Genomic DNA, 14,017 nt, shown 5'->3' with positions numbered 1-14,017 from the left:
GGGAGAGGCCTCGGGGTGCTCCCTGGGGAGAGGGACAAGAGTGGACCTATGGCCCATGTGTCCCCAGTGGGGAAACCTTCCCGGGGCGCCTGGACCTGCTCTCCCCAACCCCCACCCCCAAAGTGTGTGTGCAGCTGGCTCTGTTGCAGGAGCAGGCCCTGCCTTCAAGGAGCTTCCATGCTGGAGCAGGGGAGAGGGTGTTTGATGTGGAGGACAGGAGGAGGTGGCCCTGAGGCCCCGGGCAGCCACAGCCTCACTCCCAGCCCAGCTCTGAGTCCAGCTAATGGGCCCTTCTCAGCCCTGGCCCAAAGCCCCCAGGCATTATGGGTACCCTGGTCCCCGTTCCAGGACATGGCCCTCAGACACAAGTTCAGGGAGTGGCAGTGTCCAACTCCTAGACCCAAACCCAGGTCCAGGCTACTTTCCAAAAAGGAGCTGAGGAGTTCCCATCTTCGCTCAGTGATAACACATCTGACTCATATCCATGAGGACGAGGGTTCAATCCCTGGCCTTGCTCAATGGCTTAAGGATCCAGCATTGTCGTGAGCTGTGCTGTCGGTCATAGATACCACTCGGATCTGGAGTTGCTCTGGCTGTGGTGTAGACTGGCAGCTGTAGCTCAGCAGGTGGGAAGAAGTAAGGGGCCTGGTGGCGGGGGAGGGCAGGCCTGACCCAGCAGAGGGAGGGGCTTGCCAGGAAATGGAAGGAGACAAAATTCGGAATGCAAGGAGTTCCTGCTGTGGCGCATAGGAAACGAATCCAACTAGTATCCGTGAGGATGTGGGTTTGATCCCTGGCCTCACTCAGTGGGTTAAGGATCCGGCATTGCTGTGAGCTGTGGTGTAGGTTGTAGACATGGCTCGGATCCCGCATTGCTGCGGCTGTGGTATAGGACGGCAGCTGCAGCTCTGATTCCACCCCTAGCCTGGGAACCTCCATATGCTGTAGGTGTGGCCCTAAAGGAAAAAAATTAGGAATACAAAATGTCTGCAGTGCCCCTGCAGTAGAAGCCTCTGGGACCCTCAGCTGCCTGTTCCTTCACAACCAGCTACCTCCTCCCCACGCCTTACAGCCCAATGTCACTGCCCTGCACAGGGCCTGGCCTGGCACACCTCTGCTCACACTGCCTGCTGGTCAGGCCTCCCTGGCCAATTCCCGGGGACTTGCTCCTGACATCACCTCCTCCAGGAAGCCTGCCTTGACTTGTGTTTTTGTATTTTTAGGGCTGCCCCCTCAGCATATGGAGATTCCCAGGCTAGGGGTAGAATTGGAACTATAGCCGCCGACCTACACCACAGCCACAGCAACACGGGATCTGCCACCTACACCAGAGCTCACGGCAACACCATATCCTTAAGCCACTGAGCGAGGCCAGGAATCAAACCTGTGTCCTCATGCTTCTTAGATTCATTTCCGCTGAGCCACGACAGGAACTCCCTGCCTTGTATTGTACCACCCCCACCCCCCTGCCGTGGGTGCCCTTCGGCATTCCTGTATGTCTTTATTCCTATGTCATCATTTATAATGCTCTGCCCCTCTCCACCCCATTCCTGGATTGGTAAACCCTGAAGAGGTATGTAGATGGTGGCCAGCCAGGTTTGCACGTTCCATGATGTTTGTTGAATGACTGAATGAATGTGAGACAGCTGAGAGAACACAGGTTGGGGTCTGTTGTAGCACATATGGGACACTGGGCAGGTCGCTCCACTGCTCTGAGGCCCTAGGATGAGGATCAAATGGGAATATGGCTGCAGACTTCCAGGCACTGGCTTCGAGGCAGGTACTTGGAGAGGTAGCTCAGGGCCCGGCAGGGAGGAGGCCGAGGACCGCCACAGCCCCCTGTACAGAGCAGGAAACAGACCCCACCCCTGGCTGCATCTTGGATGCATCCTTGGGTGGGGCGAATAACACACCCACTAAACTCCTTCCAAAACCGCCCAGTAAAACCACCTGCATCATGTCCCCTGCTGCCCCCAACCAGCTGCTGGGGACCCCAACTCCTTGCCCTGTGGTCCAGATGCCCTCCCCAGTGGGCACCCCACCCGCCTCCCGCCTTCCTAGAGGCTTCCTCCCCCAGAGACCCCACCAAGCCCTCCTCCCTGCAGACACCCCCCCCCCCCGCCTGCAGCGCGCCCCCCACGGCCCCCGTCCACAAGGGACTCACCTCCGAGGCTGGGCACAGAGGCCACCTGCTGGGCTCCTGGACAGGCACAGCCTTCAGGGTCAGAATGATCTGGGTTCAAACTCACAGCACGACCATGTCACAGCCCTGTGACAGGCAAGCTCAGGTGACTCTCAGAGCCTCCGTTTCCCCCACTGAAAATGGGGTCAGATACTCCGATTTCGGGAGGGCGTGTCAGGGATTAGCGCAGGGAGAGGAACACACCCAAAGGGCTGGACTCAGGGAGTTCCCTGCTTGGGGTGCCCAACCCAAGAAAGGCCTCTGGAGGTCAGCTCGGGTCTCAATGAAAGTGGACGGCAATGATTCTGAGTCTCCCATTCATGGCTGAACTAGGTCACTTAGAGCTGAGTGACCGTGGGGGCTGGGGCAAGTGTTTATCAAGTGGGAGGGAATCATTGGGCACCCAGGGGTTGTCCTTAATATCACTAACCCCCCCCCAACACACTCACTCATCCCAGGGTGTGGCCTCTCCTCCCTGACCAGCCAGGGCTGCAGTCAGGGACAGGCTGGACCCCAGGTCAGGAAGTCCTGCCAGCAAGAGAAGCACGGGGTGGTGTAGGGGGTTAGGGGCGGCCTGACCTTCTCCTTGACTGTACTCTGTGTCCACTGCCGCCACCAGGACTGCCTGTCCCCAGCCATGCATTGAGCTGGCCTCGGCAGGTGGCATATGCAGACCAGGACAGGTTAGGGGTGTATAATCGGTGACTCTCACATCTCCAGGTCTACACTAGCACCCGGCCCAGCCCCTGGCCGGTTGGGTTTGGGGTGGCCCGAACTCCCAGGGGGCACGGAAGGTACAGAGCAGGCGACAGGGATAGAGGACGCGCGGGGGCCGAGAGCGCTCTGAGCTTTCGGTGCGCTGCGCGCGAGCGCGCCGCGAGGCGGGGCTCGAGTGCACGCGCTGTCTGCGGGCTGCGCAGGCCCGGTCTGCGCGCCGGCCGTGGACTTGAGGCCTGGCTGCCCCCGCGGGGTCCTCCCACGAGAGGGAGGTCGCTGCGCGCCCCCGAGCTCGCGCGGCGGGGCCCGCCCCCTACACCTGAGGCGGGCGGGGGCGGGGCGGGGGCGGGGCCGCGGTGGTCCCCGCCCACCCGGCCGGAGCCCGGGAGCCCGGGCTGAACCGAGCAGCGGGACCCTAGCGGCCGGCGGCGCGGCTCAAACAATGGGATCAGCGCCGGCGGTAGTGGTGGCGCTGGCGGAGCCCGGGGCTCGGCGGGGACAGAAGGCCGCGCCATGAGCCCCGCCGCCGGGCGCCCCCCTGCGCTGCGCGCGGGCCGAGGCGATCGGCCTCTGAGAGCCCTGGGCCCCGCCCTGGGGCCGGCGATGTGCTGCCAGGGCTGAGGATGATGGTAGATTGCCAGGTGAGTGCCCTGCCTCGCCGCGACTGCCCTCCCCGCCTTCGGGGGTGGAGGGAGGACCGCATGCCCGCCCCCCCCCTTCGCCCGCCCACACCCCATCCAGCTGGGAGGGAGCACGGCGCCGAGTCCACACTGAGCGCACGCTGACGCAGTTCTATGCCCAACCCCTCCTGGTACAATTGGGAGATTGAGGCCGAGAGAGAAACAGGGACTGGCCAGGAGCCCACGAGGTGGGCAGAGCCCAGAAAAGAAGGGAGGGTCCGGCCTCCCAGGCCAGGGCTCAGCCACCCCCATGGGGTTTCCCTTGGGAATGAGAGCCCCTAAGATTCTGCGGGACCCCCGTCCACCTCCTCCCAGGAGGGGTCTTTTCCGCTGTGCATCTGGATGGGCCCACAGGTACATACACACACACCTTGATGTCCCCGGTGTGAACCGTGGCTTAGATACAGAGGGGGAGAGGACACACTGGGAGGTGACCCGGGGAAAGAAGAAAGCGGTTGGAGGCAGCGGCACCATGGGACAGGACCATCCAGTCTCCTGGCTACATGCTCAGGGGCCTGAGAGGAGGGAGAGAGATGCCAGGCAGAGGGGCAGGTGTCCCCAAGGTTCCCAGGGGTCTACACAGGCAGGGGTCATCCCCAGGGCAGCCTGGAAAGATCAGTTTCTGGGGCCTGCGTCCACCACTCCAGCTCCCGGAACTAGGCTGAGATCCCCCTAGTGTGGAGGGGCGACAGGAGAGGAGGCTCAGCTTACTGCGCTGTAGACTGAGGTGCATAGGTGGGATGCCCCCAGGGTCCCACAGGCTTGCAGAAGAGTGTGTTGGCCTTGGCTCTCCATCCATGACCCACTCTGCTGAGTCCTTGGAAAATGCGTTTGACTCTCGAGATCCTTAGGAGCCCGTAGCAGCCTGCGGGCTGAAGCCCTGGGGACCTGAGTGGTGTGCAGAGTGAGGCAGAGCATGGAACCACTTGTCCAGAGATGGGACAAAACCGTCTCTGTTGGCGCCTGGAGGTCCTCATTTGGCGGTGGGTGGAGTCATTGCCCTGGTTGGGGTGAGGAGGCTTCGTGAGTGAAATGGACACCACGACAGTGGAGGGAAACAGGGGGACAAGAAAGGCTTCTAAGGCCCCTCGCATCGCCTCCGGACCCAGCAGGTCTTGCTCCTTTGCCCTTCTGGGGGAGGGAGAGCCGCTGCCTTGACTACATCCAAACAAAGGTGTGTGTTTTGTTTTCTGGTTTCCTGCCTCGGGCTGCAGTGCTAGGGCTGACCACCAGGGGGCGGGCTGTGCCTACGGTGCTCAATGGAGCAACCAGAACAGGGAAGGGACACCCAGGGGTCATTCTGAGCGTCCCCCTGCCTCTGACCCAACAAGCATCTTTTATTATTAGCCTCCATGTCCACAATATGATCTACGCAGAGGCAGGAGGGGGCTCTGAGACCCGCTATTGGTCATTCAGCTACTGTGCCCAGGACACTCACCAGGATTCACAGCTTGGAGGGGCAGATGAACAAAAGCAGAAAAGCAAATCCATGGGAGAGAGGAGAGCAATTCTCTCTAGGGAATTGAGTAGGGGTCCTGAAGGGTGGGTTAGAAGCCCCTAGGGGGTCTACAAGGTCTCCATGGTGACACTGATGCTGTGACCCGAAAGCCAAGAGGCGCCGGCCCTATACACACCAAGAAGGGTGCCTGGGCAAGATCAAAGGTGCTGAGACAGAAGAGACTTTGGGCAGAGAGCAGGTGAGACAGGAGCCAGTGTGGCTGGGGAGCTGGGGGGGAGAGGAGGGCGGGAGGGGGGTGCAAGGTCAGACCTGCAGGGATGCCCCATCTATGCTGCACGACGGCATTCCCCTAACCTAGCACTTATGAGATCACTGACCACCTCACAGTGTCTGTGACCAGGACGCAGGCTCAGCACAGCTGGGAGCCTCTGCCTCAAGGTCTCCTGGGAGGCTGGGCTGTGGTCTCAAACTGAGGCTCGGGCAGGGTGGGGTCTGTCCCTGAGATCCTTCACAGCTTATTGGCAGGACTCATCTGGGCAGTGGGTGGGTGCAGAGAGATATTCTGGAAGGAAGTGTCCTGTGGTCAGAGTTGATTTGGGGAGAGGAGGCATCTGGTGTCTCCTGAGCGCTCACTTGTGCTCCACCCTCCCTGCCCCGGTCACCTGCATCGTTGTCAGGTCCCTGGATTCTGCCTGGAGCTCTGGCTTGGCTGCCCTTGGCCAGGGCAACAGATGTGGAGCTTGGTCCACTGTGGGGGGCCGTGTATTTGTGCCCTGTAGCTGCTGTAACCAAGTGCCACAAACTGTGCGGCCCAAAACAGCAAAACTTGATCTGGAGGCCCGGGGTCCAAAGTCAAGGGGTTATGCAGCACTACGCTCTCTGAAGGCTCTGGGGGTCGGGGTGGGGTCCTTCTTGCCTCTTCCAGTTTCTCATGGTTGCCAGCAATCCTAGCGTTCCTTGTCTTGTAGTCGCATCACTCCAAACTCCGCTTCCAGCTGCACGTGGCCTCCTCTGTGTGTCTGTGTCCAATTTTTCCTCTTATAAGGACATTTGATTAGGGCTCTCCCTACTCCAGCATGACCTCATCTTAACTTGATTACATCTGCAAAGACCCTGAGTCCAAATAAGGCCTTACTCACGGATGCAAGAGGTTGGGACGTCAGTGTAGCTTTTAGGGGGACAATTCAACCCATAGCAGGGGCATTCTACCCCCAAAGCCCACAGGGATAGAGGTATAAATTGGGGTCTGAGGAGGTCTTGGGGGCTTGGCCCCCAGGTCAGGCCTGTGGGGTGTGAGCACAGCCTGGGGGTGCGCCATCAGGGACAGCCCGGCTCCCCAGCGGGGCTCCTCCTGGCGCATCACCAGCAGGTGGCGCTGCGCCCTCCCTGTGGCCGCCGGGGAGCTGCTCTGAGCGGCTGCAGCGCGGAGACAAAGGTCTCACCTTCCAGTTGCGAGGAGACGACAATCACTTGTAAACAGACACAGAGCACAGTCATTTCAGGGGTGACACACAGTGGGGGAAATCAAAAAAGGCGGGACCGTGGGGTAGTGACTGGGTGGCAACCCGGATGGGTGGCCAGGGAGCCCGGCAGGGCCAAGCCTGCATGGACTTAGTTTTGTGTTTCCTGTTTCACCTGCAAGCTGAGCCGCCCCTTCTCAGCCACTTGCAGGGGCCCTGCAGCTACAATTACACCGGTGGCTTCCAGACAGCTCTCCCATTACTGCAGGCGGGTGGCCACATGCCTTAGGTGCTGAGAGAACACGGAAGGCAGCCACGGGGATGGGTAGGCCGTCCGTGCAGGTGGAAGCGTGAGGGGTCCCTTCCCCAGAGATAGGCCAGATGAGAGGGCCATGCTGCCTGAGCTCCCCCACTGCCCGTCTGGTGGGGTTCTGCCCTGTCCTCTTATAGAGAGCAGGGAGCACCCTCTGGGACTGAGGAGCAGGGCCCTGGGCTCCCCTGGGCATCAGTGGGAAGGCGCCAGGTGCCCGGTGTGGCTCCGGCCTGGGGAGTGGAGGCTGTTTCTCGCTGTGGTCCTCGGGCATGTCGGAGTCTCCCAAGGCTGTGGCTGCCAGTCCTGAGCAGTATGTCACGGATTAATTCACGGAACACGTGTTTATCGAGGGGCTCAGAGCTGAGCACCTGGCCTGTATGGAGCATCTTGGCTCTCATCGGAGCCGTCGAGGAAGAAGGCAGGAACAGGGGTGTAAGCTAAGCAATAAGCCCAGTGGGGATGGCATTGGGCTGGGAGCCTGGGGACCTGGATTTGGCTACCGCTCTGCCATCAGTGGCACACTAGCCACGGGGCCACGCTCAGTAGAATAAGCACTCCCGCACCTCCATCCTGCGCTCTGGCGGTACCTGGTGATGGTAGCCAGCCCAGAGCGCTGTCCCTGAGCCTGGCCTTGGGCTGTGGTATCTCGTATCTGCGGGATGGGCTCTGCTGCCACCCACACTCACGGGAAACCGAGGCGCTGGCAGGCAAAGGGGTTCCCCCAGCTAGGTAGCGGCCGGCCGGGGGTGGGGGCACGTCCCTGCATACAGTGCAGACAAGCCTGGGAGGGGCCAGGCATGGGTGTCGGGCTGAATTCCTTCCAATTACCCTGAGCTTCCAAAGATCAGGGCTGGGCCGGCCCCAGGGTGGTGGTTAACAGCGAGAGTGGAGACGTAAACAGAGCTAATGAACCCCTTTCGTCCTCTCTCCGCTCTAATGAAAGCCTTGGGCTCTGTCCTTTGCATTTTCTCAGAGTTCTGGGGTTTTGAACCTTAAGGAGTCTTCTCTTAGGGTCACGGGTGGGTGGTCTCCCAGGGGTGGGAGAATCAGTTTATGGGACCGCCATGTCTCCCCCTGGCAGCCAAGTCAGGGTGAGGAGGTAGAGAGGCGAGGGCATCTCGCTAAAAGAGATAAGCCCCAGAAGAAAGGAGAGTTCCCATGGCAACCTGGAGCAGTTGCTTGGCAACTACAGGTCCCCAAAATACTTGCCTACAGGAAGACTCAGGGCTGGGGCTTTCCGATGGCCTGTGTGTGGGCCTTACCTACTGTTTATGGCTGATCCACCCCCACCCTCCACTACCCAGCAGCCCCACCCTCTGAGTCTTCTCGAGGGAAACCCTCACCTGCTCCCCGCTCCCCTTCACCCCACCCTGCCAGCCAGCCACCTGGCATCAGGCCAGTCCCCCAGCCCTGGAGTCTATTTCCTGGATACCTGAGTGATAGTTGATGGCAGCAGGATGTCATAAAATGCAGGGTTGGAAGGCATAGTGGATGGAGCTGGGTACCAGCCAGAGTTAGGGAGTGGGCATGGTACCCTGCGCTTTGCCACCCCCTGCATCCTGGGCCTGGGGCAGGATGGCAAGGCAGAGTGTGACTGGGGGCGTTGGCAGGTCGAGCCCCTGGAGTAGGGGATTTGGGATCCAGGCCAGCTGCGTGACCTTGGCATGCCCCTTCTCACCTGCCTCAGTTTCCCCATCTGTGGCCGCATCTACCCTTGTACCTGCACATTCACCATTCAGTGCAAACACTCTGCCTTGTGAATCGTGCCGCCTTCTGAAGGCTTGGCATGGGAGGGTGAGGGGCCAGGACCAGGCCAGCTAGTGCTTCCTCTGCCTGCTGGCTTCGATCGCCGCGCTCTAGGGGGGGCAGCGGCCTCACGGTGAAGGCCACTGGCTTTGGAGGCGGACACCTGTGTCTGTATCCCAGCTCAGTCCTTGGCACTAAGCGTCCCAGAACGGACACCGAACCCCTGGAGCCCCACTGCTCCCTAGTGTGAGGAATGGGGGTGCTGTGGGGATAGGAGGCACTCCCGCCCTGTGGGCCCCTTGGGGCTGCTTTAGTTTGTGGGCGCTGACCCTGTGCCCAGCATCGCATCCCCCAGGACACAGAGGCGGGCTGTGTCTAGCCAGGGAGGGGTGAGAGCTCAGCCCCTGACCACAGGAGGAGAAGGCCAGCAGGGGCCAGGCTGCCCCGTGGCTGGGTTTGGAAGCCGAGCAGAGGGTGTGATGCCCACTCGCCCTCAGGTCTTCCCTCTGGGGAGCACAGTGAGGGGCAGGACTGCTGGGGGACGCCCCCCCCCCCAGGGGTTCCGGTGCCCTCAGGAAGCTAGGATTCTAGTCTGACCTTGAGGGTCACTCTCTGACTGACCTTGGGCCATAACCTCACCCCTCTGAGCCTCCCTGGCCCCATCTGTCTAAGGGGAAGGGGGCCTGCCCACCTCCGGAGTTGGGGGGGGCCGGGTGGCACCCAGTCCGCCGGTGCCCGGCATATGTGTGGGGTGTGCGGGCCACGCGGGGGTGGGCGGGGGTCCAGATGATCCCGCCTTGACTGCCCAGCCCCCACCCCCCCACTCGAGCGAGCGCGGCGGGAGGAGGAGGCGGGGCGAGGGCGGCGCAGACAATGGCCCGGGGCGCCGGCGGCAGTGCCCGCAGCCGGAGCCGGGGCGCGGGGGCGCGGCCGACTGGGCGGCGGAGCCGGGAGCGGCGGCGCGCCTCTGCCCGCGTTCATGCTGGTGGTCCCGCCGAGCGCGCGGGCGGACGAGGTGAGCCCCAACCCGGGGGACGGCCGGTGGGGAGGGGCCGGGGGCCACCCAGGGGCGCAGCAAGGAGCTCAGATGGGGGAGGGCTGCCCCCCCACCCATCCCACGGGCTTTCGGCGGGGTGGGAGCGTCATTGACCCAATAGAGGCAGCTGGACCCCTCCGCCCCGCTTCCCCCAGGATTAAAGGGGGCGGGTCCACCGTGGGGCCGGCACCCCAGATCCCCCCACCCACGTCTGGTTGGGACCCAGAATTGGTTCGCTGGGGGACGCACAGGGCCTCTTCTCTGACACCGCCTGCGGTTCCACGTGTGCCCACCTAGCTGGGTGGAGCTGGGGTGGGGACGGGGTGACCCCAGACAGTGAGAGGAAAGGACCCTTGGCCAGAGAGTGGCCCTGAGCCCAAGAACTGCCCTACCTCACCACTCCCGCCTTGGGACTCCACCCTGAGCCCAGGCCTTTGTCCCAGGAGCCCCTTTTCCAGTACCTGTCCAGCTCAGAACTGGGAGGGTGAGAAGGTGGGGGGTGGGGCTGGGGAGGGGAGGACAGTGTGTAAGTCCCCAGGGCTGCCACCACCTGAAATGAATCCATTCCAGCCAGATTCCTGCTCCCACCCAGCCCCATCTGTCTGGGCTGCGGCTGAGGGCGGGGAGCTGGCCCTGACCGTCTCCATCACCTTCTAGAAGGACGGCCCTGGCCCTGGGGCCTGAGGGAGGCCAGACTGTCTGGAGGGGAGAGAAGGCTGGGGTGGGGGGGGCGGGTCTGCAGCACCCAGACGGGTAGCGCCTTCACTCCTCCGTGTCTGCGCTGCCTCACCTGTAGACTCCGGGATGTCACCGTGCGTGAAATGTTCCTGAGACACCTGGTCCCCGCACAGGCAGGCCCTCTGCAGGTGGCAGGAAATGTCTTTTCTCCTCCAAGGAAGGCAGGGGGCCGTGTGGCCCACCAGCTGCGCAGACTTTCAGTGCCCACTGTCCTTGTGGAGCTGGGGTGGGGGGGAGCAGGCCCCCCAGTTGGTGTTGAATCCAGTTGTTCCAGGTGGGGAAGCTGGGGTCCAGAGAAGGTGAGAAAATTGCCCAGCCCTCCCCGGGTGGCCTTCCTCCCTGAGGCCAGAGTTCCAGGCCCCTGAGCACCACCGCCCCCTGCCCCCAGAGGGTGTGCTGACCAGGAGGCTGCCCTTTGACCTTCTAGTTGCTTGGGGTTGAGGTTCAAGGGTGAGGCAGTCCACCTGGCCTGAGGCCCTGGGTGGCCAGGAAGGTGACACTTGGGCAGTGCCAGGTGTGGAAGGGCTGAGCTGGTGGCACCGCCCTGGCAGACAATTGCAGTTCTGCAGGATTTCACCAGGAGTTTCCTTCACAGCCACTTGGGATCCCCGCAGAGTCTCCCTCCCCTTCTCACAGCCCTGCCAGGAGCCAGTACAGGAAATCCCTGAGGACACGTGCTCCCTGAGTCTGGGGACCCGGGGCAGCGGATGTTGTCAGGAGTGTGTGTGTGTGTGTGTATGTGAGTGTGTGTGTGTGAGTGCACCTGCGTGCATGCATCCTGCTTTTTCAAAGCACCAGGCCCCAGCCTTGACCATGTGTGTTGGTGACCTGGCCCCTCAATCTCTCATCTTTAAATAGGCGGGTAGGGAGTTCCCATTGTGTTGTAGCAGAAACGAATCCTGCCAGTATCCATAAGGATGCGGGTTCCATCCCTGGCCTCATTCAGTGGGTTGGGTTTCTAGTGTCGCCATGAGCTGTGGTGTAGGTCGCAGATGCAACTTGGATCCTGCGTGGCTGTGGCTGTGGCTGTGGTGTAGGCTGACAGCTGCAGCTCCAATTTGACCCCTTGCCTGGGAACCTCCATATGCTCCGGGTGTGGCCCAAAAAAGACAAAAAAAAAAGGTAGCTATAAGCAAGCCCAGCTCAGCGGGCTGTAAAGTGCTTAGCACAGAGCCTGCACATGCCTGGCGGTCACATGGAACCCATGCCATGCTTGGAGGTCTCCCCGGGGGAGGCCACCTGATGCCTTGACGCCCCTGGTCCTGTGTCCCAGGTATGAGCAAGGGGAGGCAGAGAGGGGAGGCCCTGGAGCAGAGTCCAGGTCTTGGCAGAGGGACAGTGGGGAGCAGGGAGTAGGACAAAGGCCACAAAATCGTCACTCAGCCCCAGGGCCTGCAAACCCAAGGCATCCCCCCCGCCCCCCCCACACCAGCGGAGGAACTTCCTTGCTGGAAAAGGACTCTGGGAAAGAAGGCGGTGGACACCAGCCCCATCACCTCCCGGCAACCAGCTGGAGCCCCGGGTCCTTTCCAGAGGCCAGGGCAGCTCAGGAGCCCCCCCCCCAAAAGGCAGCCCTGCTTCCCAGGCCCTGGGCTCCTGCAGGCAGACGGGGGGGGGTGGCACCGGGCACACAGTGTCCCTGGCACGGCGGGCAGCCTCCTCATCACAAGGGCCCGTTTGTCCTGCCTCCCCTGGCCTTGAAGCCCCGAGTGACCAGTCCCCGCTGGGCACAGGGGCCTGACTGTGGGCTCAACTCCCCCCGACCCCCCCAAAGCCTTGGCTGTGGCTTCGAGAAGGGACTTCTTAGCCCAGGCCAGACCACCCCAGAGCACCGTTTGCTTACCCGATGAGCAGAGACCCACTCTCCAAGGGTTACTGTTGAGCTAGGGACTCAGGAAGGAGGGGAAAAAAAGCAGCTTGAACTAGAGCTGAACTGACTACCCGCCTCCCCCATCCAACATCCCCAGGCAGGCTGGCTTCTGGGAACCTCCAGCTCCCAGAAAACCTGGCTGTCACCTGCTCCGACTCCTCTGCCTCGGCTTGCCTTCCACCTCTGCCCCCAGCCTCACTCTCTGGAAAGCATTTTAACGGCAGGTTGGCACAGAGTGCCTTGCCTTTCTATGCCCTTCCTCTTTGCCATCCCTCAGGCTCCTCTCCAGCCCCCGCCGCCTCCTCCAGGAAGCTTTCCTGGTCATCTTCCCAGAAGGAACTTGTTGGCTTTGAAATCTGAATATTTTCGATTTAAGGCTAGAGGTACCATCTGGACCACGGTGCTTTGTTGAGAGCCCACCATGTGCCAGGCACCATTCTAGGCATCGATAAATCAGGGGACAGAGTCCTTGCTGTCAAGGAGCTTATGCCTTTTCCAATTTTAAAAAGAGGGAGGAGTTCCCACTGTGGTGCAGTGGGTTAAGAATCCAACTGCAGCTGCTCAGGTTGCCGCGGAGGCACGGGTTCCATCCCAAGCCAGGCATAATGAGTTAAAGGAACTGGGGTTGGAGTTCCTGTCGTGGCTCATCAATAACGAACCCTGCTAGTATTCCTGAGGACACGGTTTCGATCCCTGGCCTCGCTCCATGGGTTAAGGATCCGGCATCACTTTGAGCTATGATGTAGGTTGCAAATGCATCTCAGATCTGGCCTTGCTGTGAGCTGTGGTGTAGGCAGGCAGCTACCACTCCGATTCGCCCCTGGCCTGGGAACTTCCATATGCCAAGGGTGCAGCCATGAAAAGACAAAAAATACAAATAAATAAATAAATAGAAAGGGAATTGGTGCTGCCGCAGCTGTGGCTCAGATTCCGTCTCTAGCCCGGGAACTTCCACATGCCTCGGGCGCGACCATAAAATTTTTAAAATAAATAAATAAAAAGAGGGGAAGGAAGTCCTCCTGTGGCACAGCAGGTTAAGGGTCCAGTGTTGCCACAGCTGTGAGGCAGGTTACAACTGTGGTGAGGGTTTGATCCCTGGCCTGGGAACGTCCACGTACTGTGGGTGCAGCCAAAAAAAAAAGAGGGAAGAATTGAAAAAACACTCAGAATATCAGCGCTCTTCACACTCTGTGACACTGTGCTGTGTGAGTTTTTCAGCATCCATCTGCCCACATCACCGGGCGGGCACCATTCCCGATGCTTGGGTATGAGGGGCGCGAACAGGGCAGACTGAGCTTAGAGCCCAGTTGGGTGTGGGAACGCTCACTGATCCCACAGTGGATGGAGGTTTTATTAGTGTTTTATTAATGTTACTTTCTCAGCTCACCCACCCTATTTAAAGTCTGAGTGATCCAGGAGTTTCCCTTGTGGCTCAGCGGAAACAAATCCGACTAGTATCCATGAGGATGTGGGTTCGATCCCTGGCCTCGCTCAGTGGGTTGGAGACCCGGCGTTGCCGTATGCTGTGGTGTAGGTCCCAGATGTGGCTCACATCCCGCGTTGCTGTGGCTGTGTGTACACCGGCAGTTGTAGCTCCGATTGGACCCCTAGCCTGGGAGCTTCCATATGCCACGGGTGCAGCCCTAAAAAGCATGAAAAAAAAAAGGCGAAGCTCTCCAATCCCCCTAATTTAGTCCATTTTTTTCTTTTACGGATTACTTACCTTCAAACAAGTATTTTACTTATCATATTGCAGGACCAGAAGCTGACTTGTTATCTGGGGTTTGTTTTGTTTGTTTGCTTTTGTTTTTAATGG

At 60.6% G+C, this 14,017-nt stretch overlaps 1 protein-coding gene across 4 annotated transcripts in view; it reads left to right on the top strand.

Moving 5' to 3' along the window:
- Positions 3,098 to 14,017, top strand: part of RALGDS (ral guanine nucleotide dissociation stimulator) — a 47,336-nt gene continuing 36,416 nt past the window's right edge. For 3 of the 4 annotated variants that reach the window (XR_002338070.1, XM_021070958.1, XM_021070956.1), the window contains exon 1: positions 9,450 to 9,572. Coding sequence is in view for 3 of the 4 variants with exons in the window: in XM_021070958.1 (XP_020926617.1) it covers positions 9,537 to 9,572 (36 nt within the window). In the remaining variant the exon portion in view is untranslated. Of the gene's footprint in view, positions 3,541 to 9,449; positions 9,573 to 14,017 lie in introns of those variants that run through there. The other variant, XM_021070962.1, reaches the window with a different exon arrangement.

The sequence above is a fragment of the Sus scrofa genome, chromosome 1 (genome assembly GCF_000003025.6).
Source record: "Sus scrofa isolate TJ Tabasco breed Duroc chromosome 1, Sscrofa11.1, whole genome shotgun sequence".
NCBI lineage: Eukaryota > Metazoa > Chordata > Mammalia > Artiodactyla > Suidae > Sus > Sus scrofa.
Note: the sequence above shows the minus strand (reverse complement) of the source record. Positions and strands in the feature narration are given on the sequence as shown.